The sequence below is a fragment of the Dermochelys coriacea genome, chromosome 4, assembly GCF_009764565.3.
Source record: "Dermochelys coriacea isolate rDerCor1 chromosome 4, rDerCor1.pri.v4, whole genome shotgun sequence".
Lineage (NCBI taxonomy): Eukaryota > Metazoa > Chordata > Testudines > Dermochelyidae > Dermochelys > Dermochelys coriacea.
In genome coordinates, this window is record NC_050071.1 from 130,096,813 (window position 1) to 130,122,300 (window position 25,488).

The window sequence follows — 25,488 nt, forward strand, 5'->3', positions numbered from 1 at the left end:
TCTAAATTCCTTCTGGATTCATCACATCTTCTACGTACCCATAAGAAATGGTACCAGAACTTTCACCGGAGGCTCATCAGCATGCAGACCAGGCCATGGTGATCAACTCATTGATAATTTACAGATTTGACTAGTCTGGAATACCAAATACCTGTACTGGTATTACTTTGACCTCTGTAAGTGGTTCCCTGAAGCAACAAAAGTCCTTGAAATAAATACCAAGATACTTGGGTTTGTTTGGACACCTGCAGAACCAGAACTCACAGTAAGAAAAGGAGTACTTGTGGAACCTTAGAGACTAACAAATTTATTTGAGCATAAGCTTTCGTGAGCTACAGCTCACTTCATCGGATGCATTTGGTGGGAAATACAGTGGGGAGATTTATATACACACACAGAGAACATGAAACAATGGGTTTTATCATACACACTGTAAGGAGAGTGATCACTTAAGATGACCCGTCACGGGGGGGAGGGGGGAAGGAGGAAAATCTTTCATGGTGACAAGCAAGGTAGGCTATTTCTAGCAGTTAACAAGAACATCTGAGGAACAGTGGGGGTTGGGGTGGGGGGATGACTTAATTAATTTTTCCTTCAAAAATTTTTCCAGGACCTTGCATACTACAGATGTCAAACTAACTGGCCTGTAGTTACCCGGATCACTTTTTTTTCCTTTCTTAAAAATAGGAACTATATTAGCAATTCTCCAATCATTCGGTACAACTCCTGAGTTTACAGATTCATTAAAAATTCTTGCTAATGGGCTTGCAATTTCATGTGCCAATTCCTTTAATATTCTTGGATGAAGATTATCTGGGCCCCCCCCCCCGATTTAGTCCCATTAAGCTGTTTGAGTTTCGCTTCTACCTCAGATATGGTAATATCTACCTCCATATCCTCATTCCCATTTGTCATGCTACCATTATCCCTAAGATCCTCTTTAGCCTTATTAAAGACTGAGGCAAAGTATTTGTTTAGATATTGGGCCATGTCTAGATTATCTTTAACCTCCACTCCATCCTCAGTGTTTAGCGGCCCCACTATCTTAGACTTCGGATACCACAATCCACTTGTAATTCCTTTTTGTAGTTACCTTGATGATAAATAAATCCCTTGATGCTTGCATACACTTACATCTTACAGTTCCCTCTAGTGTTTTCTATATGCTGTGTGTAATATGTAATTTTGTTCTTAAAAATTGTTCAGTGCATTTCTTTCGCCAGTCGAGTAAGAAAAAAAAACAATGTGAAATACAGCATGTTAATATTAGTTCATTCTAGTGTCCTACGTGATTACAGTTTACCAGGCAAAGTAGCAAATGCTCAAAGCAATTGTTCCCGTTAGTGGAATTTTAAAAGTACTAAGAGAAATCTTGATCTATGAAGACAATACAATAATGCACAGTGACATATTTTCCTGATTTTCCACAGGGCAAATGGAAGCTACTAATGCTCCTGTCCAAAACCTTTTTTTTTAGAACTGAAAGGAAACATTGGCAATCAAAACAATGGATGGAGATTAGATGTAGAAATTTAGACTACCCTGCAGCACACCAAAAGGGAAAAGATTCAGAAAATTTAGTATTCAAAATCAATACAGCAGCTTAAAACTGCTATTTTTAAAAATAGAGCCACATTGTGCAAACATTTCACTCATACATCTTTGGCAGGTTTTATTTGAGCGAGGGTTGTGGGGAAGGGAGAATAGGGCAGATAGCTACGGTTGTAAAATGTGCTGGTTGAATGTTGCAGATCTTACATGTACTGATTCTAACAAAGGAATATGGAGTCTCCTCTGAATCCATTCTGTGCCCAGCAGTGTGTAGTCAGTGCCCTTAGGAGTCAGTTGTTCCACTGATGTATACACCAGGAATATTTGTCATCCATTGCAGTATTTTGCCTACAGCTTTGCTAGACCCAATTTTATCTTTTCCTCTAGCAGTATAAATGATATCAGATCAGAATGGCATCTAACTTTGAATGTTTAAAGAAATAAGTAGTTGAAAAATATTTATTGAGAATATGGTTTATATAAATATGTAAAACTTACAGCAATTTAACTCAATTTATATATTAAAATTGCTTTCAGAATGTGTTTTATGTATGAATACTCTGTATCTTTTTGGCTAGATGTTTGGGAAATAATAGACAATTACCTTTTAAGTGTCAGATTACATGGAAAGCCCAGAGAATATATTGTGAGAAATAATTCTGATGAATCACCAAAAATATCTCTGTTCTATGAGCATCATGTCAGCCCTTTGTTGCAGAAGTGTGTGTTGATTAGGAAAACATTCCAGGTAATTTTGTGTGAAGCAAATGAGTATATTTGCTCATTTTTTTAAAAGAGAAAGAAATTAAGGAGTTAGGTGATGCAGAGGGCAATTGCCCAGACCTTTAGAGTCTGGAGACTAGACTCAAATCAGGCTTGGGTCATAAATGAGATGAGTTAGATGACCTCAACCTAGTGCCGGTAGACATCTGTCCACATCACAAAACCTCCATATATTTCAGCACAATTGGAAATCTCTTTTCAGGAGAGGTTCAGGACTAGATTGAAAGTCCTTGGCTCTGGTTTTGATTTTAAAAGAGTGTGTGCACACACACACACACACAGATCCTCCTTTTTCTTCTCAAACCACTAAAAAAATTGAGAAGGGAGATTTGGAGCAAACATAAAAGGTAAATTGATCAAACTACCCTATTTGAACTGAATAGTTTTTTTTCTTATACAAACCATTTATTATCTCCATGAATTATTGCTTAGTCTTCTCTTGTTATAATTCTTTCTGATGTAGGTTGCTCTGTAATGTTAATCATGTAGGTGCAGCCTCTGGGAAAGACATAAACTTTAACCTTTCTGGGTCATGGGTCTCAGAAGCCACTTTAGTTAAAGATCAGCACAGTACAAGCATATTCAAACTGTTCTCTCTTGTTTCTAGGTCTCCTACTGCATTGCAGAAAGAGCTAATATAGTCATGTATATGTTAGTTACATACATTTATTTATTATTACGATTCAGTAGATTATATTGTCTACCAAAAATGCGTCTACATTACACTTATATATAAGTTAACCATTATATCTGTAAGGTACCTTGTACTAGTCACAATGTGTGACATGCATATCAAATCATTTTAATTAAAAACATTACAAACCTGTTCCCAAAGACAAACAAGAGTTTCCTTTTTATGCATGCACGTCTGGTTGCCTGAACTTTGCTGCTCCCATCGTGCTGTACAAGCATTTACAATTTTGCGTACAAACTAATACAAATTAACAGAGTGATTCCCAAATCAATAGGCTTTCAGCTCTTCTGGACTGAGGAGTACATAGGGCCAGGATAGCACCTCAGAATTTGGGGTAGGAAAGGAACGGTATCAGAGGTAAAAACTATTGAGCTCTAAGATGTTCTATAGAACAGGTTGTTAAATTAAAATCTTTCAAATACTGGACTGACTTACTCATTACTGTGTTAGTGGCATTAGAGCCGCTGATACTAATTGTTTTAATAATATAATATTGTTTTAATAATATATATTTGTGACCTGGCATGCAATATTTCACATGGATACACCCCTGATCAAGCAGAAAGTAATATATACTGTATTGCTTTCTACAGCATGTATATTAAAATAAATCAGGTCTATAGTGATGAAGTAAATGAAGAAAATGTAAGCGGGAAGATAAATAGCATGGTTCAATCATTACACTTGTATTTAGAAGCTAAGACCATTCCTTGATTTTACATTAATTTTAAAGGGCATATTAATATTTTTGGTATTTATTTTACAGCTTTTTGTTTACAGCAGGCCAGACATTTGGTAAGTTTCGAATAGTAGATTTCAACTCTAGTATTAAAATTTTCTATTGAGAGCTCTCTACACTAAGCGGAAAACTGTTATAAGAAACCATTGTTTGGAACACTTTCACCTTGCAACACATGTACAAAACCTTGCATCCACAAACAATAGTTGTTTCAGGCATTTTGCATTGGTGTTAGTTTTGCAACACCTGGAATCGAGTTTTTAGCCTAGGTCTTGCCGAATGGTGCACTCTCTAGTTTTTTCCCCCCAGTGTGTATAGGAAACCACAAGTGTTGCTCCAGCTCCACAAACTCTTCAAAATTCACCCCACACTGCTTTCATAATAAGACATTACTCGACCTAAGTAAGAATGGCAAGGTCAAGCCCTGTGTTTGTAGGGCTGTGTAGGATAGCAGCCTATTTAGTTCTTTCATTACATTATTCAAAAATTCAAAGCTAACATTTTCAATATACATGGAGGACACAGAGTTACAGTACCATCTTGTAAATGATTATATACACTGATTTTCTTTTCGTTTGTAATTGTTTCTTAGTGGTATTGCATAGCAATAAGGATTTCTCTTAGCTTCCTTTTCAGCAATCAAGGCTGCTTCGGGGGGGGATGAGTGGGTTAAAAGTCACACAAGATTCTACTTTCATTTGTTGCTGTTTTTAAAAAAGAAAGGAAAGGAAAGATAGACTCCCCAAGAAAATATCTTCTGTTGGAATGCCTGACTACTGGCTAAATGAATACCTCAGGGCGGAGCGAGGAGTATGTGTGTATCTGTGTATAATGTTGTATATTTATATGTTATGCTGGTATATGTATACACACACTATGTAATAATTGTGTGTATATAGACAATAGTAGGTGTGTATGCATATCTGTGAAATATTAAACCTCCTCATCTGTTATAACTGTAGACTGGACTTTTATCATATTCCGCTTTTTTGCTGTTATTTTTGCCTCCGTGTGGTTTTTCTATTTATTTATTTATTTAGGCCCAGGGGAGTGGGCAATTCAGAATTCTCTTATTTATCATAAATTATGTTCGCTCTTGTGTATAATAATCTATGAATAGTTTTTTAAAAGAGGCAAGGAAAAATTATATGAATTAGTAAAACACTTCTTTGCTATCAGATTTCAGTATTCATTTCTACTGTAGTGCTCTAAATACAGAATTTGAAATAATTATGTAATTATCTCTGGATGGGTTTCATTGTCATTTTAAATAACCAAAACACACTGATGTCACTCTGTCAAATATATACCTTATCTGCAAATACATATGCTATGTCTACTGTAATATCTGAGTTAATAACAGTAGCTGCGAAGTCAGACAGTATTCTGCATCCATACAGATTTAGGTTGTGATCTAATCATTATTTCAGTTTTGGGTTGAACTTGATCAGTCAGGGCTTCAAAAGGAGAATGCCAAAGAAAATCCAGGGTATTTCAGGAAGTGGTGTGGTGATTCAGTAGCTGGCAGACACTTTGTGTTAGTTCTGTATTGCTGGAAATGCTGTTGGTCAAAAGGGCACTGTTTTGTTGGAGAAACTATTTTCCAGAGGAGATGGAAAAATCAAGATTTTGATTATATGTGGTCAACAAGAATCCAAAGTACTTTTCACCAGGGTAGAGGACTTACACCAGTATCGTATATATGTATATTCCATATTGGAGAGTTATATTCTGCCTCCTCAAAGTCAAACTGAAGTTTCAGTTGGATATATTTCATACTCTACTATAACTTTTACTTTCTTCTGGCTTCTTGGCATATGAATTTAGTCACGCTAAACTTTAAGAGTATTAGTGAACATAAGTAGGCCTAAGTCTAAGTTAGTATAAGAAAAGCTAAGTTGCACCACTTACATATTTCTAAATTTTGTCCTCCAGGTCCTCTGAGTCCTCAGAGTCTGCTGAGACTACCAACAAAGTTGTAGACACACCCCAATGGGAACTTCCTTGAGGCCACTTACTCATTCCACATAGGCCCCTGAACAGCCATTTGATAGTAACTCTTTCTGCTACTACCAAACTGAACTGAATTTAAAGAGGTAGAGGTTCTAGAGTTGTTATAGCCGTTACAAACCTGGATTTTTTTAGTCCCTTCAAATGGTTTCAATTTTTCATTGTGCCTTTATGTCATTTTACTCGCTATTTCTGTGTATATGGAGTACATCATAACAAAGAACATCTGTTTTACACTCTTGTCATTTTAAAAAGAAATCACACATTGAAAACAGATCAGTGTGGGACTTGATCTGTCAACCATACTTATGCTGAGTAATCCCACTGATGTCACATATGAAAAGTAAACTACTGTTCAGTGCTAGCATGCCAGAATCTTGCTCTATGGAAGTAAATGTAGTGGCAATTCATTTTGTTAAAGTATCATTTTCTTTCATTATATGTAACAGAATTTTCTAATATGAGTTTTCAATCTTGGACTGGACATCTGGATTGGCAGTCAAACCCATATGACTGTGGGCTCATCCTAGGCAATTTTTTTCCTTTTAATGCCTAATCCTGTTTCTTTAAGGGCTTTGCTGGCACCAACAGCCTCAGTCTGCTGTCTCTGCAACTCATAGAGATTTGAACAAGCTCTAGTTTCTCTGTCAGCAGAGGGATAAAAATTGGTTCTCTCACAGATACAAACCTTCCAGGGATAGCACTAGGCTACAAATACCTTTAACTCTTTAAATTCCCAAGGGTGCTTCAGTTCTGGACATAGGTACAGTTGAAAATGCTATTTCTCCTCTGCCTCGAATAATACCAAGTCCCAAAGAAGATTTGCTGGTCCAGAAGGGACTCACTCATCTGGGGCAGGCTGTAATTGTATCTTCAGGTTTGGACTTGTTCCACTATGAACAGATGGGCCATGGATGTCGTCCAGTCATGGTTCTCTATAGTTTTCTTCTCCCCCTCAGCCATGTCTTCTCTTCTTCATCAACCAGAACACAAGCCTTGTTGGAGCTAGTTCACAAACTCCTCTTGATTGGAGTTATATACTTTGTACCTTGGGTGAGTTTACCCAGCAAATTGATTCCTTTTACTCCATGGTAATAAATGTGGATTATTTAATCCCATCCTGACCCTGTGTTTTTAATTTATTTATGAAGAGGGCAAGATCTAGGTTGGAAACCCTTAATCTAGCAATGCACTTAACTTCACATAACAGTCTTTTGTGATTATTGGTTTAAAGGAAACATAACTCCATTTCTTCATTCATCCAGCACATCACAGACTTTTCCAGTTCTCTATTGGCAATTCATATTTCCAGAAGAGTCCCCAGAGTATTTACTGATCTTGGCCGTATTCGTTGCATCTTTGAGAAGGGAGTGAATCCACAATTTCCATTACCTGGATGATTTGCTAACACTAAATTAAGACAACTGAACTTCATCTTCCTCAAATGGACTTTTAATCTGTTTCTGAGAATTCATTGAGCCTCCCCTTCTATAGTTAGCCAAGGTCCCTCTGTATTATCTGTCCCCTAAATTGACTTTTCTTATTGCCAACTCCTCTTTTTAAGAGTCAATGGCCTTCTTAGGTAATTTATTCTTCCTCCATTTTTTTCCCTTACATATTCATCCTCAGAACCACTCCAGAATTGCTCCCCCAAATGGTCTTTCCCTTTCATGTTAACAAGAAAATCTTAACTTCCTTCTGTTAGAAATTCTCCCTTTCAAAGGAAGTTGTCCTGTATTCTTTAGATGTCACTAGAGTTTGCACATATTATCCACATGGGACAGCTTCTAATTTCCTATTGGTATAATAAGAAAGGTCTTGAAAACCATTAAATTCCATTGAGTTAGGTTAGAGATCAAGGAATCTGAAGAAAATAGAGTTTTGGCTTTTTTTGGTGCGGGGGAGGAGGGATGTAATTTTTAGATACATGGCCATATTAAAATCATACAGGTTTAAAAAATTGTCCTATTTGTATTGCATATAGTATGTTTGATTATTGAAATTATATTTTTAACTTTCACCATTTATACTGTTACCTTACTTTTTTGCATTTCACTCAGCTTGACCAATGAAAATAGACAAATCAGTTTTACTTTTATTGATAACCTATTTTACTTTCTGATTTTATACATTAGGACAGTTTTTCCAATGTTGGGATTAATACTGTTAGGGAAATGCTTGAATCATAAAAAATTGCTTGAAATCATTTTTTAAAATCTCATTAAATAATTTCTATTAATATTATGTTTTCAAGCCTTTTAGTTAATTTAGTTTAGTTTGTTTACAAGTCTACATTTGATCCCTGCTTTACCCAACAGCGTTCTGTTTCTGGAGGAAGTGCATATGAGATATCCCCATGGTATTGTCATGATTTAGTACCTATAAAAGTTATGATATTTAATTGAAATGTTAATTGTAAATTTCATGATTTCAAAATTTTGTGACAGTCTTAAAATGACTGAAACATTAAAATTAATCTGAACAGTGCAAGTTTTCTAGTGAGGCAAAGTGAGGCCTTTGTGAAATAACTAGCACTGATACTCACAATAGAATAAGGAAAGTTTGTATGTTAGTTCAACATGGGGCAGGAATATCTGAAATAAATCTAGGGTGACCAGATGTCCCAATTTTACAGGGACTCTCACGATTTTTGGGTCTTTTTTTAATATAGATTCCTAAATCCCTGTCCCGATTTTTTACACTTGCTGTCTGGTCACCCTAAATAAATTCCATCACAAAAACTAAAAACACTGTAGAACCCCATTCTTCACATTAAAATTAATCACAAAATATGTTGGATCACTGCTAAAATACAATACATAAAACTTCCTCCTTCAGCTACCTTCTGCGAAAGCACATTTGTGCGTTCTAATTTGTGAATGTCCCAAGGTCATGCCCTTGTGATTAGGTCTATTCCTGCGGAATGTCTGGTGCTTAATTGAAACATACAACTCTTAACAGGTTTCAGAGTAGCAGCCGTGTTAGTCTGTATTCGCAAAAAGAAAAGGAGTACTTGTGGCACCTTAGAGACTAACACATTTATTAGAGCACAGTGAGCTGTAGCTCACGAAAGCTTATGCTCTAATAAATTTGTTAGTCTCTAAGGTGCCACAAGTACTCCTTTTCTTTTTACAACTCTTAACAGATATACTTCTCTTAAACAATATATTATCCCCCTACAGCATATGCACTCATTGTGCAAAAAAAGCTGACTCTTAAGAAGCAAAGAAACTGATTTTGGTGACCTGGAAAATCCAACACCTCTCAGTACTGAAATATAGTTAAATATGTTGTTAAATAGAGCTACTATTGAATAAATGCCATAGGACTACCATATCAGAATTCACTATTGCAACATACTATTTCTATAATCATCAAAGATTTCACAGAAAATGTTAAATTTTGTGGATATTTCTCATATATGGGGCATGTGCAGATTATAGTCTGAGACATGTGGCTGTGATTGAAGGATCAGTGAGTGTATACAAGGTAGGAGATGTGGACCCTGGGTTGGAGTCAGCTGGTCTGCTCCTGGTTTCGCTCATAGGGAGCCTACAACCAGACCACTGAGAGCAGTATAAGAGAGAAGAGAAAAGAAAACACTGGCTTCTTGTTTCAGCTGCAAAAAACCAAACAAACCAGAGAAAGAAAGGGGGGAAAAAAAGAATCTGACCCTCCGTCCCCACAAGTCCTCAGAAAAAACATGATTATTAATAAAGTAAAGCTCTAATAACTTAAAAGGTGAGTGAGGTGTCTTTGTTTCTCTTTTCAGGTATATCATGATGCTTTTCTAGTACATTATTCTTTATTTGATACTGGCCATTAAAATGTGTCTACAACATTTAGGTTCTGCAAAAGGTTTAACTCAGCATAGCTCTATTGAAACCAACGGAATTATGCTTATTTACACCAACAGAGGATCTGGTCCTCGATGTTTTCCTGTGAAATATGAAATTTTCCTCCATGAAATAAAAAGGCAACTTTTTCTGTGGAAAAAATTACAAAATTACTTACAATCCGTATTATTTGCTAGTCTGCCTACAAACAAAAAGAAAAGAGCAAGCATATGAGTCCCTTCATGAGGTAGTGTAGAGAATACCAAACTGTAGTATTAATAACCTCCTGTTATTGAATACTCCATCTGTTCCTCATGCCAACTTATCCTCACTTAGAGCACTCCCCTTGTCATAATATTTTGTACCACACTCCCCTCCCTGAAACAACAGTTCCACTTTCGAACAACATTTGCCCAGTTGTGAAACCCCACTGAGAAAATGGTCTTGGTTGTATCTGTTTCTCATGTTTCCCTAGTAAAAATATTATTGAATTCTAATTCTACTTCTGATGTTGATTGTGCTATTAATTATTCCTCAAGTTATCTTCATACCCATATTGGCAATCATAGATACTCCTGTAACAGATAAATACATCTGTCTGGCAATGTCTGCTTGTATTGTTGCATAATACTTAATTAATCATGCTGTAATTTTAGTGATGCAACAATAATATATATTATCTTCATGTTGCAATTTGTTATATCTGTAAATTGATACATATTTGCTTCAGTATTTTCATTATTCTCCCATTTATTAACATGCACAAATGTCAATAAAACAACTAGCCACTAGAAATATATTTTTCAAGCCCCACATGAATAACTCAGGCCCAGATTATGCCCTACTGATAGACAAATGGGACGTAGTTGGGATTGGGAGAATGCATATTAGCCATTTGTGCCCAGCTCTCACTGGCCCCCAGTGCTGCAAGAGGAAAGTTAATAGAGCTCCCCTCCTTACTGGAGAATGCCCTGAGACAGGAGTCACCTGGCGGGGCTTGGGCAGAGCCAAATGACCAGGGAGTTGGGCCTGCTATGGAAGCCTAGATGCTTCACTTTTGCTCCCAAGAGTTTCCTGAGATCCAAACATTTGGAGGCTGGACCCCCACTTTTTTTCCATGGGACCAAAAGAATACAGAGGAAATTCTGTGGAAGGAACCACACAAAATTTCCAGCCCCCTCAGTGTGTAGGAGTATGATCTGGACATCAGGTTTGCTGTGTTATTATTACCAAAGTACAGTAAATTATTATGACAATTATCTAATAGGTACTTCTGTATTTAGGTATTTGTGTTAGGTACTTTTAATATACCTATTACCATGGCATCTCAGTGCAATGAAACCATTCCAAAGCATTGAAGGTGGTCACAAAAGGCTGTAATCTTGTCTATCCCCTTCCCAGTGGCATTTTTAATCACACAGGAGCCTAAGGTTTAAAGATGCAGTAATGATATCATAATGATCATCCCAGAAAAGTATTAAATCGCATAGGAGGAGATGGAGTAACTTTGATTAATTCAGCTGACATGGAATAACACAGCAGGCCGAGATAAATGTTCAGCAAACTCACTTCCTTGTAATGAATGGATTTTCCTCACTGAAACCCAGAGGCTGGATCTGAGTTGAACGTTCCTGGATAATTAATGGCCTGATCCTGCTTCCATTGAAGGTTGGCCATAGACTTCAATCGGAGCAGGATCAGACCCTAAATTGCGTGTGTGTGTGTGTGTATGTGTGTGTGTGTACAGACACACATACACGCGCCAGAAGTAAAGTTATATTTTAATCCAATCAAATCCTGACACATTGTCCTCTTCCTTTCCATACTCTTAAACTGTAGATTGTTACTTTAAGTTGGTAAAATCTGCAACCTGTTTTTTGTGTGTGCGTGCACACTAGTCAGTGGGAAAGAAAAATATAGTACTCCAGAAACTGGTTTCTCAAGCCTGTTTACAGTGTTATGTACTGCAGATAAAAACCTGGTGGTTTATTTTTGGAAAGCTATACCGTGGCCACTTTTCATTTGTCAGACTTTTCTGTTAAAAGAAAATCTTTCCATTTCTAGCATTGGTTCTTGGCTGAAACATTTAGCATTTTGAAATCTGAGCTAAATTGATAGTGTAATTAAAGTTTGTAAAATGATTAAAATAATAGACTCTACTCTCTGACTTGTATGCAGAAAAAGAAAAGGATTCCAGAAAAGGTAGTAGCTATTTATGAATCAGATAGATCCAGGGTTACAGCTCCTGTCCAAGTAAATGATTAGGCCTGCAAGTGCACGGCCATTATGCGAGTTAATTATATTCTTCATAGAGCCCTTCCACATACAGTTTAGTGTGTACTGCATTATGCAAGTCAGCTGACCCAGCCAGGCAGTAGATCTTTACAAAATCCTTAGTTTTCCATCCTCCTCCTAAGCTTGTTTCATGAAGAAAATAATATTTAATTGGTAACATTTTCCTTGCTTATGTATCTTTTAATTATGAATTCTGCCTGATTGGAACTTTCTGGTAAGGAAGACATGATGAATATTTTGGACAGTTTTAATTTTGAGTTTATTATTATATCTGCAAATTAGTGGAGTCCTTTACATTTTCTTGACACTTTAATACTTAATTAACAACAGAAGAAAATTTAAAATAGAAAAAAACATTGTCTAATTTATACAGTAGATTAATTTATGACCCAAAATATTGGAGAAAATATTCCATAATTTTATGTTGTTGTAATAGATGTAATGTGATGTATAGGGCACTAGTCAACTTCATCAGGTGTGCGGGTTTTTTCCTCATTTGAGGACTGGAATTCAGCAAGTTCCAGATACTAAAGTTTCTGCTTGATTATCTCATCATGGGTAATGCATTCAACTCTTCAAGATGTGCATCCTCCAGAATCTTTCCAGAAGTCCTGTGTCTCTGCATAGCCCCCACTAACTTCTGTCATCATCATTATTAATATTAGGAGTACTTCTGGCACCTTAGAGACTAATACAGACTAACACGGCTGCTACTCTGAAACCTATTATTAATATTGAAGTCAGGGCTGGTAGCACCACTTGTTGTTATTAAGGTCCCCAAACACTTCTCATTATAACACCCTGTTTTCAATTGCTTAAACTTTGGCAAACTTTAACCATTTGGGCTGAAATTTTACATGCTGGCTGTCTGCCTCAGGCATTTTTGAAAAAAAAAATCAGCCAAAATGGTTCAGCCATTTCTGAGAACAAGAGTAAGGGGTAAGAGTCTGTTTTGCCAATGTTAAAAAATTCCAACAACTTTTTATTTGGAAAGCTATGTAGCAGGAAATTTGTCAGGTGGGATGGTCTTTGTGTCAGCACTTCATACATGATCAGTAGAGTCCTCTTAGATTTTAACAGATACATTCTGTGCAGTCTTAATTCAGCCCCATGTATATATGCATTATAATAAGGTCTTTAATTACAGGATCACATAGGATTATTTTTTTCCACAGAACCCCTGTCTCATTCATTTCTCAGGAAGCACCTACTCTTGGATTGAATCAGTGTTGTATAGCGAAGGACACCCCTGCCTCATTTGTTGTGGAAGCTGGAAGGTGTGTAGTGAATGAAGGCGGGACTGCAGAAAAATGAAGGGTGGTCTCATGATCAAGGTAGTTGAATGCTGCTTTAGAGAATTGAGATTCTATCCATGCCTTTGCCACAGATTTCCCGTATGATACCACTCAAATTACTTAAACCAAACTTTTCACAGGTAGTCACTAATCGTGTGTTCTTAATTTTCTGGATGTCTGATTTAAGACCCTGGGGTCCGATTTGCAGAAGGGCTGAGCACTCGGTGGGAGCTATATAAAGTGCTATATAAAGCTAAGTACCATGAAAAATGAGGTGCCAGGTGTCTCAAATTGAGCACTAAAGTTTTAGTGGATACTTTTTACTTTAATCTCTCTGTGCCTCACTTCCCCATCCATAAAATGGGGACAATAGCCCATCATCTCACCAGGGCAGCATGAAAATAAATTCATAAAGCTTGGGCTGAAGAGCCAGGATCTCCAGATGACAGCTGTAACAGAGCTGGAACCAGACACAGAAGGGGGATGTACAAAGCACAGTGATCAAGTGGGCATTTTAGAATTAGTGGAATATGCTTGATAGTGAAGAATGGCAGGATTTGGCTCATAAGATACTTTTTGTCCTAATTCTGCCCTCACTTACACTGGTGGATTCCCATTTCAGTCAGTCGACGTCCCCCAAGGTAATTGAAAGTAGAATTGGGCCCTAATTATTTACAGTGTGAGCCATTGAAAGGGGTCTGTAAACTAAGATACATTTTTTCTTATTTGCCATTAGTGTGGGGCACTTAGGAAATAAATAATTTCTTATTTTAAAAGTTGTCCTTCATGTATAGGGGAGGGGGGAAAATCCTCAACCAAATTGCATAATAAAATGCAAGAATATAAAAAGGCATTAATCAGAACTTGTTCTGTGGGTCTAAAGCAGTGGTTCTCAAACTTTTGTACTGGTGACCCCTTTCACATAGCAAGCATCTGACTGTGACCCCCTTTATAAATTAAAAACACTTTAAAATATATTAAACACCATTATAAAGGCAGGAGGCAAAGCAGGGTTTGGGGTGGAGGCTGACAACTCGCGACACCCCATGTAAAAACCTTGCGACCTCCTGAGGGGTCCCGACCCCCAGTTTGAGAGCCCCTGGTCTAAAGACAGGATTCAGAGTAGCAGCCGTGTTAGTCTGTATCCGCAAAAAAGAAAAGGAGGACTTGTGGCACCTTAGAGACTAACAAATTTATTTGAGCGTAAGCTTTCGTGAGCTACAGCTCAATGCATCCGATGAAGCGAGCTGTAGCTCACGAAAGCTTATGCTCAAATAAATTTGTTAGTCTCTAAGGTGCCACAAGTCCTCCTTTTCTTTTTGGTCTAAAGAGAAAACACATCATATAGTTACCCTGAGAAACTTTTCAAACAGCTCAGTTGCTAAATATATATCTAAATAACTCCGTTTTTACTGCGCTACAAAAGTAATTCCAGGTTCCCAAATGTGTGTGTGTGTGTGTGTGTGTTTCCCCCCTTTTCTGTTGCTAATAAGCAGCTGTGAAAAACGCGTTTCCCCAATTGCGTTTGCTTTGCAATCGACAGAGGGGCCGCCGCACGTAGCTCTTTTTGCTTTCTGCCTCCCGCCCGTTTCCTTTTGATTGCACTTCCGAGCTCGGAAACAAGAGATTAGTTTTGTCTGCCCTAAGCGCCGCCTGCGGTGCCTCTCCCACTTTCAGAGACAGCAGCGCTGGGGCTGTGTGTGTGTGCGCGCCTCTGTCTGTCTGTCTGTGTGTGTCTGTCTGTCTGTCTGTCTGTGTGTTACTTCGGGGGAAAATAGAAGTAGCCGCCATATGCTTAGGATTTTTGTGTGTGGTGATATTGGACTGAAGCTCTCTTTGTAGAGAGCCTGGACAGCTATCTCAATGGGAAGTTCTCATTTACTAAACAAGGGCTTGCCACTAGGTAACGATTTCACTGTCTATTTTGTTCCGATTTCCTCTGTGAGCTTGCTTGAAAGAGACAGCGATGTCTGTGTGGACATAAAGGCTCGCTCTGCTCCTTCCCCTCCCTTCCCCTCCCTCCCTGCTCGCTTTGTGTGTGTGTGAGTGTGAGTGGTTCGGGTTTGGTGTTGTTTGGTTTTTTTTATCTAGACTTCTTAGCGAATACATTTGTAATGAGAGGTGCGGATGGTCAGACATTGTCTGTCGAGCAACTTTGCCTAGTAACTGCTGGAATAGAGAGATTTAAAAAAAAAAAAATCTAAACCGCAGACTCAGTGAAGCCTACTTAAGGGACTCGAACTTGGCTGTTGATTCATTTCACCCTTTTTAAAAAGGGGGGGGGGGAAGGCTGTACTAAAATAGCCTTAAATCTATATCCATGATTTTAATTTTTTTTTCTCCCCATACACTCGCTCAGGGATTAAACAGTGTCTTGGCTTTTAACTGCAAATAAAATGCCATGTAGAAAAAGCTGGGCTAATTTTTCAATAAACAGGAAGTTAAAAGCATTTTATTACTATTTAAAAAAAAAACAAACAAACCTGTTTAAGGCCTGAATGTTGAAATGACTTTGCTAGGTGTGAGGATAGGTTATTTATTTGTAAGGTAAGGCTTTCCTCCATAAATTTGAGTTCCTGTTTTTTAAAAAAAGGCGAGCAAATGCATTTATGGATTGCTGCTGCTGTTGAGGGTAAAGACAGCTCATACGCATGGGGTGATGTTACAGTATTTGGCTCAATTGCCTGCTTAAAATGTTTCTGTTAATCTGAAAACTGTTATATGCTGCTTCAATCACCAACAACAAAATATAGAATCTAAGAGCAAGTGATCCCCAAAGAGAAAGCTATAGAGCCAAAATAATAACTTCATTTGCTGTGTAGATTTGATTGTCTATTGTGTGTCTTTGGGGTTTTTTTTTTTTTTTTAAATATTTTTAAAATCATTTGGCTGCCTTTGCACTCTTGATAGTGAAGCAGACTGTATGTAGCCATAGACATTACCAGCCATACTTTAAAAAATTTCACCTGTTGTGGCTTAAATTAAATAATTTAACTTCAGTGTATATTTTAACAACTCTTGTCCTTATTAAGAAGAATGTTTGCTTTTAGTCCTTGGTGTAACAGCCGTGAGGCAATCACCCTTTTAGCCTCATTTAAATTAATGGGGCTTAATAGGACTGTAGTGAATGTGTACTTTTTTTTCAGTGAATTAAAACGAATTACAGTATTTGGGATGTATGTGTGTGATTCTAATACATCACAGAGATTCCTTTCCCTGGATCTCAGAAAATGTAAGTATGTTTATTTAGCATTCTAGTCCCTTTGCAAGCAGTCAGGTCCATGTATTTTAATACTTCAATCTCATTATATTCCTGCAAAAAAGGAACCAGAAAACACTGATAAACATAAGACAAATATAAATGATTGCTGCTTTAGATGGAAAGATCAGCTTATTAATTGCATCTGTTGAATACCTTCGCTTGCCTAGTAAATAATAAAAGTAGAGTAAAATAAGCTTAATATGGAGAAAGTTACACTGGTAGAGAGAATGTTTTCACAATATACCTGCTTGTTCTGTATTTTTGGTCTAATTTAGTGGCATATTTGTGCCATATCATGAACCTCCTCATAGTATCTGTGTAAAATTAGTAACACCAACTCCTAATTTTGCTATTTGTAATAATATTGCTTTATATTGACTTCCACTTCCTCATGGCAACAAAATTACACCAGTGTATTTTTGATGTTTTTAAATATAATCTAAATATTATATAATTTTCTTATTTTAGCCATCCAGACAGAAGCTACCTCTTTGCAGTTAACTACTGTACTAAATATATATAATTCAGTTACTGAAGCTACTATTTTGAAATAAACTTCGTTTTGTGGATTTTTAAATTCAATCTTGTAGTCTGTAGATTGGGATAACTGCAGTGTGCAAACATTCAGTATGCATGCAAATGTGTTTCTTATAGGGAGTGTTAGAACTGTTGCAGATGTGAGGTGCCATATGTGCTATGACATCTGAGTTGTTAATAATGTGACAAATTCAAAATGTCCTTACATATGTCAGTTTGTTTGACTGTTGCCCTTTTTTAAAAAACTTTGGTCTTTGCACCATCAAAGAGTAATTGTCCCTACTTCCTATTCAGAATGCCTGATGCTTGAATATACTAATCTGTATTTCTTAGAGTTATCGTTTTATTTATAATGTGAACGCAGCAATCACGGTATTTAGCTCAAAAAGCTCATTAAAGAGATTAGAATTAGGCTGCCACCATAATGTGTTATCATATGGATACTGTATCATGCATTCCAACATTCTTAAGCATGGTTTCAATCCATCTCTGTCAACTAAGAACATCTACAGCAATTAGATAATTAGCCAGGATTGTACCCTTTGGGAGAACTTCAGTGTTTTCCTAAAATGTGTGTTTATATGGCTGTTAAGGGAATGAAATATTATTAGGTTGTTAATTAGATATTTTGAATGACCAGTGAGCATATGGTAAGACATTGACTTCAGTTGTATTTAAGAAAAGACACACAAGAATTGGTCGGTCTTTCTTTTTTCTAATTTACTTCTGTAAAATACCACTATTCCCTGTTAATTCAAAGTCATATGAATATTTTGGGCTACAACTGCTAGTTTCCATTTTGTCTTTCTGACCCACTATTAATTTGTAATAGTTGTGTTTCTGTAAGGAACTCTGGGTGGATGACAATTAGAGACCCAGATTCAAGAGTAATATTAGGGGCGCTTACTTCTTGGACCAGCTGGAAACATTGATGAGATGATACTCTTAGTCTCTGGGCTGCAGCGTGTGTCAGCTTTCAAATCCCATAGCAACATTGCATTTTCATCTAAGGCTGCCTAGCCCCTGTAATTATTTGTTTAATAAGAAAGTTGGGATGGAGTGACATTGAATAAAAGGTGGTCTAAAATGTAAGGTTAGGATAAAAATTATAGGACAGACCTCTTTCTCTTTATCTCCCTACCGTACACTCATGCGCCCAGTCTATTAATTAAATTCATACTGTAGAGATGAGGGTGTCTAGAGCATACATTACTGAGGGGTAGGAAAAAACTCATGGTTACTTTCATTATCCTCCTCTCTCTTACCAACTCAAAGACAAAGATGGCAATTTAAGCTGATTTTTGTGTGTAGTCCCACTAGAAATGTGTAGCAGAAATTCTTTACATATTATAAAACAGGCCGTTTTCAGATTGCCAAAACATAAAAAATATAAAAGGTCTCCTACTAACATAATTCACAATTTAAAGTAACATTAGGACACTATAGATTGTTTGTGGGTTGTGGTTTTTTTTTTTTTAAGTTCTAGAAGTAATATTTTCAACTACTATTTTTTTTCATTCCAAAATATTCTCATCCCACCCTCTTGAGTGACTAATGTACAGGGAGTTGATTAGGAGTCCATGACCATTTGAGTTTCTCCTGGCTTTAAGTGATGTACAACATTGTGATGACAGCATCTGATGGGAGCAAAGCTAAGGAAATCTCAAACTGTGAGCAGGTTGGAGGCTGGAGCTTGTTCTGAGCCCCTAGGTTTAACAGTTTGCTTAAGGGTTTGTAAAGTTTGGAGGCCAGAATATTTGGTACTGCTTTACTTCACTTAATTTGGTTAAACCACTTTCCAGCCTTCCTAATTCCGGTTCTGGCCAGGGGCCTGTCCAATCCCCAGCACAATTTAAAACAGCCTCAGGGATCCAATAATTTGCACTGCCTTCTGACTGTCCTCTATGAGCTATTACACTGTTGGAGAATGCTGGAGTGAACTGTGCTTTGGCCATACTCGCTTCTGCCCCAGCCCGCCCTATACATCCTGGTCCGAGTGGGAATTTGCGTAGAGGTGTTAAATTAGCCTCTGCAAATGGAGTATTCTGGAGGGGCAGATTCAGCTCTCTTCATACCACTGGACCAAAAAGGGATGTGAATCAAGACCTTTCCCTAGGTGTGATGAAGTTTTTGCCCCAATAAGCAGCATCTACAAAAAAGGTGACTGTTCTCATAAAGAAATATAACTAGCAAGGTAAAGAAGTGAAAATCTATATAAATCTCTTTTTATAAGAAACCTACCACATTTCCCCAAGAATTTATGTAAAATGAAAAGTTTAACTATTTTTGATGTGTGAAACATAAATTTGCTGTAATAGAGCAATAATTTATGACAAACTATAAACTCGTTTGTTTCCCTTAAAAAAACATTTTTCATATCTTACCTGTAGCCATCATGTTTCCTGTATAATTCCAATTGGCAATTAGCCAGGTAGCGGCTAATAGATATAATTGGGTTTTTATAATTTTGTATACATCACTTCCCATATTTTGATGCACATTACTGATATTTAACAAGGAAAATTTTGTTGCTTTGAGCAAGTATAAAATAAAGGGTACTCAATCAGGCCTCTTCAGGAGGAGATGGAAATATCTGCTTTGTTCCCTTGTGACTCCTCTCCTCCATAGACTTTGAAGTTTTAAGTCCAGTCATTCTTAGCTAGGAAGATGGTGACTATGATGTGAGGCATCAAGGTCAGAAGTTTGTAAAAAGCAAGATTGCCAGGGCTATGAGACATAGAGGAAAGCTTAAAAAAAAAATTAAATATTCAGTACGTATTCTTTTACCAAAAACATTTAGACTGAGATTAACATTGGCTGAGAGCACTGACCTTTACAATGGTTTTAAACTTTTTGAATTTTTTCAAAGGAAGCTGGCAGATTTGCTTGCCTTGGAGCTTCAAAGGAAGCTTTTATTTCTGTAATACATGAGGTATGGGGGTTGGGTTTTTTTCAGTGTTTAAGTATAAGTTAAGTCATGTAGTTCTGTAATTGTATTTGGTTTTAGATATTTTATTGAATGGATTGTATTCTTTTAAAATAGCTATATGCACAGGTCAGTGGCTGGGTGTCTCTTGTCAGTACTCAATTTTCAACTTGTTATATTCCCCCTTGGCAAAGTTACATAAGTGTGGAATGAAGGTTGTTCATGCTTCCTGACCCTGCGCCTCTCGCAGAATTCATTCTGAGACTAGTCACTTATTAGTATTTGTTCATGTCTTTTATGTGTGGGTTCTGATATGAAAATATGAAATGCACAAAATAAAATTCCTTGCTTTACTGAATCAATTCCTGTTCGCAGTTCCTGTTCACAATACAGGTTTTTCTATTGTGAGGTAGTACAGTAACAGGCTTTCTAAAGAGCCCCGATATTTATTTAAAGATTCTGGGCAAACTGTAGCATTTGTATCGGGCTCTGTGGTGGGGTGGTGCATGGTTGTACAGCACTCTGGAAGGAGCTCGTAGAGGCATTGAGCCTAATTCAGGACACTGCTATATGAGCATGGTCACTGTTCTGCCCTTGTCTTAAATAGAGGTGCACCTTCCATTACCCTCTGCATTAGGCCAGCTCAGGCATGGCCCCCTTTTAGAAGAGGTTAGTATCAACAGTTATGCAAATACTGCATGGGCTCCCTAAGTGTAGTCTGCCTAGCCATATGAAGCAGACACAAAGGAGCAAGGGTGCTTGCAATCGCTTCCCCACGTTTCACATGTGTGTAGAGGCTGTGCACAATATATATATCTTCCCACTGTATTTTCCACTGCATGGAGCTGATGAAGTGGGTTTTAGCCCACGAAAGGTTATGCCCAAATAAATTTTAGTCTCTAAGGTGCCACAAGTACTCCTTGTTCTTTTAACAAACAAGCAGTGGCCTATCTGGTAACCACAGTGCACACTGCCTGGGGTGCAGGGAAGATAATGTTAAAAAAAAAAAATAAGCCAGGTGGGGCCAGGCCCAGGAGAGAAGCAGCTGCCCCGGAAGTTTCCATCCCCTGCTATATGTAGCCACTTTTCTTCACTCTTGCAAAATGTCCCTGTGGTCTATGAGTGAGCCAGAGTTTGAGCAAATGAACCAGGAAGGAGCTACACTAAAAAGTATGTTCAAGTATGCTCTCCAGCCAGATTGTGGCTGATCTAGAGGAGAATTTGCCGAAAGTGAACGCTGCCTGAGGCAGCATTTCCTCACACTGCACTTTCTGTGACTCCTATTAGAGTCACAGGGCGCAGCTAGGGGCGGCAGCCAGTGGCAGCATTGTTATTGGTCCAAATCCAAATGTCCTTACTTAGTTTGAAATCACACTGTTCCCAAGCAAAATTCCTGTTGGCTTCCATTGGAGTTTTGCCTGAATATGAACTTTCAGAATTGGCCCGATATTTGTAATATGAGAGGTACAAAAATACCTTCGTGTCTTTACACGTTCACAGGGCAACAATCTCAAAATGAAAAAAAGAAAATGTCTCCCACCTGAAACTGTAGTGTACAGTACTTCATCAGAGTTACCAAATGAGTCATGTTTCATTAGTTGTGTGGCCTTGTTCAGTACGTAGCGTTAATCTTTGCAGAGTCATGCAGGACAAAACTGTTTGGTAGAGATAACTACAAGCCAGTCACCAAACTCTTAAACTGATCTTCAAATGTGTTTTTTCTCTCTTTAATGTGTTGTACCAGATGTGTTAAACTGTTCATTTTCACCTAGATAATGAGCATTTTCACATTTGTAGTCTACTAAACATCTTCATGTGCTTTTTGTACTTTGCTGAATAGCATTAACGTGTATCACAGCTTTTCTCATGTTGTTTTTTCCTGTTCCTAAAATGAGCAGGATTGAAAGAAATTATTTCACTGGTTGACAGCAGTTTGATGTTGCATGTGTGCATTCCTGTGCTGGTTGGAATATGCTAGCTGCATCATTCTCCCTCTTACCAAAATGCTTTCTGGATGAGACATAAAATTAAGATTTTGGCCAAAGATCCCATGGCATTTTTTGTTTGGCTTATTAGCCCTGGCTAAATTCCAACTCCAGCAATTATATTCTGCCAATCTAAAATTACTCCTTAAGGTAGTTTTCACTGTGTGTCCTAAACTGTTTTATAGTGAGCTCTGTTCCACTCCTAGAGCTATGTTTTAGTGGTGTTTGAAGCAATTTTGTGTGTTTGCATGTTTGTTTGTAATGTACTTTTGCGATTCTTCAGAAACATAAAGTATTATTCTGTAATCTAATATCTTTAAAAAATATTTTGTATGTATTCAAAATGTTTTTACAAAAACTGGTGGCCCAAAGCCTAGGATCCTAATATTTTAGATAACTTGTACGCTAAAGGACATATTCTCCCCTCTGTGCACATGCAAAATTGATATTACTGTAACTTTTGTTCATTGGTACCATCAGGGTGACTCTCATTGATTCTCCACCACCCGCAGTGGCTTTACTGTTTTGAAGTTCATCTCAATGTGTTAAATTTTGGGATAGTTCTCCATTTAGAATCCTCTCCTGTTCTTCTCCTAATATTTATGTAGCTTTTTAAGTCTCCCCTTGCTGAGCTTCGTAGTCAGCAGGTTGGCTCCTAAAACACCATTGCTGCTTGTCCTGTGGGGTCTTTGAAGTGATGCAACTAGATGGCAGATTTTATTATGTGCAAAAGCAACTGCTAAGAAAATAACCTTTTAGCTGGGTAGAGCATAATGTATATGAGACTCCACTGTCTAGATAAAAAGAATGTGTTGCTTTTTTGAATGCTTGTGGGAGGAGGCTAACAATAGAGGCTCCATTGTGCATTTAGTACTGTGAGTACAGGAAATCACAAATTAGCTATGACGAGGGTACTGCAGGGGAGTTTTAGTTTCCCACAGTATTGAAAATTTTTGAAACTTTTGTAATAGGTTGCTGTTCACTGTTGGTAGTGCATGTTGTTTATTCTTGTTAGTTCTTTGACCAGACTCTCTCTCACCATCTCTTTGTTCAAGGGGTGCATGTTTGAGCCCCTTATATCCTTTCAATGCTAAATATTGTCTTTTCTTCTTCTACACCAGTCTCTTTGTCTCTCACACACACACACACACACACACCATTTTTAACCCACTCCATCACATAATCATTTTGCAGCCATCCAAGATGTACACCCTAGCTGCTTGCTCTGTCCATTCAGTTGACCGAGCTGTTTGATAAGCCTGGGTATTGGCCTTGGTGAGACAGTGAAGAGCAGTCACATCTTCACCTTTCCTAGCAGACTTTGAACCTGATCCTGTGAGATGCTGAGTGCCTTCCACTCCCAGTGAAGTCACTGAGAATTGAGGACATTCAGTAGCGCACAAGATCAGACATACTAAGTTATCCCAGGTGTAACGCCACTGATTTTGTTGCAATTACACTAGGGATGAATTTGGCCCACTACTGTGAAACTAGCTCCCTCATTCAGGTATAGAATTTGGAATCAGAGTAGCAGCCGTGTTAGTCTGTATTCGCAAAAAGAAAAGGAGTACTTGTGGCACCTTAGAGACTCACAAATTTATTAGAGCATAAGCTTTCGTGAACTACAGCTCACTTCATCGGTGAGCTGTAGCTCACGAAAGCTTATGCTCCTAATAAATTTGTTAGTCTCTAAGGTGCCACAAGTACTCCTTTTCTTTTTGAGAATTTGGAATGATATAGAGATTCCTAAACCACTGGTCTGGGTTTCTTACAGACCTGAACAAATAATATAAATATTACAGTGCATTGTAAATGGGCAGCTGGAAAGGATTAGTGCCTAAAATACAGTGAACATCATACAGCTTCACTTTTGGTTTAATAACGTAGTGAGTGTCATCTCTCTTGGCCTGCTTTAAGCCTCTTAATCTGTCTGTTTCTGAACACACTGAGCTGTGTAGCTCTGTTAGGAAAAGTGGTGTTTTGTTTGTTGGAAGGGGGACTATATTCTTTTGTGTTCACCAAATGGAAAGAAGGAAGAAAGAAGCACATAAGCTTTTTTCTGCATTGTGGACAATGTAAAGTTTTTGTACAATATTAGTAAAATCTGTACCACTACCTATGCTAGTATTGCTTAAATATACTTTGGTTCTTTTGGGATTAACTTTTTATCCAGAAATAAGACTTTAAAGTTAGTGTAATTGATTTCTTCTCAAATGTACATTTGGAAAGTATTTTCAAATGCAATATTAATTCTTGATTATTCTTCTGTGATCAGTAAAGGAGTAGCTCTATTCAGGTGTTGCAGCTCAGCGCAGGTCTAAGGCCCTGTGTGCATGAGAAGGTTGCACCTATTTAACTAAGGTATGATTTCAAACTGATTAAGTTAATCCAGTGCAAACCCCTGTGTCAACTCTCTTATTTCAGTTTAAACCAGACTTAAATCAGTTTACCTTAAATTGATTAGGAATCAGTCTAAGCTAAACCAAAATCAACCACTCTGGAACCAGAGTAAGCATACCCACACAGGAGGTTGCATCAGCGAAAGTAAAATAAGTTTAGCATATTTTGTTTAACTGGTGCATCTTTCTTGTGTAGACAAGACCAAAGGTAATTACTTCCTGACTTTTTTTAATTGAATAACTTATGCACCCCTCTCTCCCCTCAACCAAAATCAGGCCTTCAGTTTCTTGGGGTTGGACTACCTGAGACTGCCTCTTTGTGATTTTGTTATTGTCCTTCGTGACTGAAGATAAAATTGACGACAGTATTATGTCTTGTGAATATGATTGTGTCTAAGTAGGCCAAGGCATGAGTGACAGTCCTTTCTGCATTGAGCACATTTGTAGCTTGATATCGAGGAAGGGATTACAGCCTGTACCCGCTGAATCTAACATTGTTTACAACTCGGCCTCTGTGCCTCAGGATCCATATGGTGGTTAATCTCGAGCTGAGTAACCCCATTGTTGACTGTTTCTCACCAGCATGATCTGTCTGTTTCTGATGACTCCCAGTTGTCGTCATCAATGTTGCATGCTTCAGGTTGTGCTTCAGTGTGGCCCTGAAGGACTTCTTTTGGCTGCCTCAGATATGGTTGCTCACTTCCAGTTCACCATATAGCAACTGCTTTGCAATGGTGTCATCCACCCTCAACACATGACCTGCCCAGTCTAACTGTGAAACATGAGCATCGCTTCAATCGCTGTGAAGTGTGCTGTGATATGCTGTCACAATTGACATCAGTGGTGGTGTTGCTAGATTCCCCTGGGTACAGTACAAAGCTGGCAGGGTGTTCTCTGTGTGAGCGCTGGGGTTCTGGAATATCTCTCACACCAGGTCTGAAATAGCCACATTTGCTGACTTTCAGGGAATTATTTATTTGTGTTACCATATCACCTAGGAGCCCTAGTCATGGACCAGACAGCATTGTGCTAGGAGCTGTACAAACACTGAACAAAAGGACAGTCCCTGCCTGAATGAGCTTACAATCTATGATGAGCCAAAAGACAGAGATGGATACAGGCAGATGGAGGAGTAAAAGGAAAATTGAGACAATATTGATGACAGTACACTAGCAG

General features: G+C 37.8%; 1 protein-coding gene across 16 annotated transcripts in view; it reads left to right on the forward strand.

Annotated features, from left to right (window-relative positions):
* The window catches only part of CTBP1 (C-terminal binding protein 1), a 416,082-nt gene that overhangs the window by 308,924 nt on the left and 81,670 nt on the right, over positions 1–25,488 (forward strand). For 3 of the 16 annotated variants that reach the window (XM_038399420.2, XM_038399421.2, XM_038399422.2), the window contains exons 1-2: positions 15,695–15,750; positions 16,350–16,435. The exons of 2 other annotated variants lie outside the window; for them this stretch is intronic. In XM_038399420.2, the coding sequence (XP_038255348.1) occupies positions 15,710–15,750; positions 16,350–16,435 (127 nt within the window). In that variant the 5' untranslated portion in view covers positions 15,695–15,709. Of the gene's footprint in view, positions 1–14,865; positions 15,107–15,694; positions 15,751–16,349; positions 16,436–25,488 lie in introns of those variants that run through there. 11 more of the 16 variants (XM_038399426.2, XM_043512678.1, XM_038399423.2 and 8 more) reach the window with 10 other exon arrangements.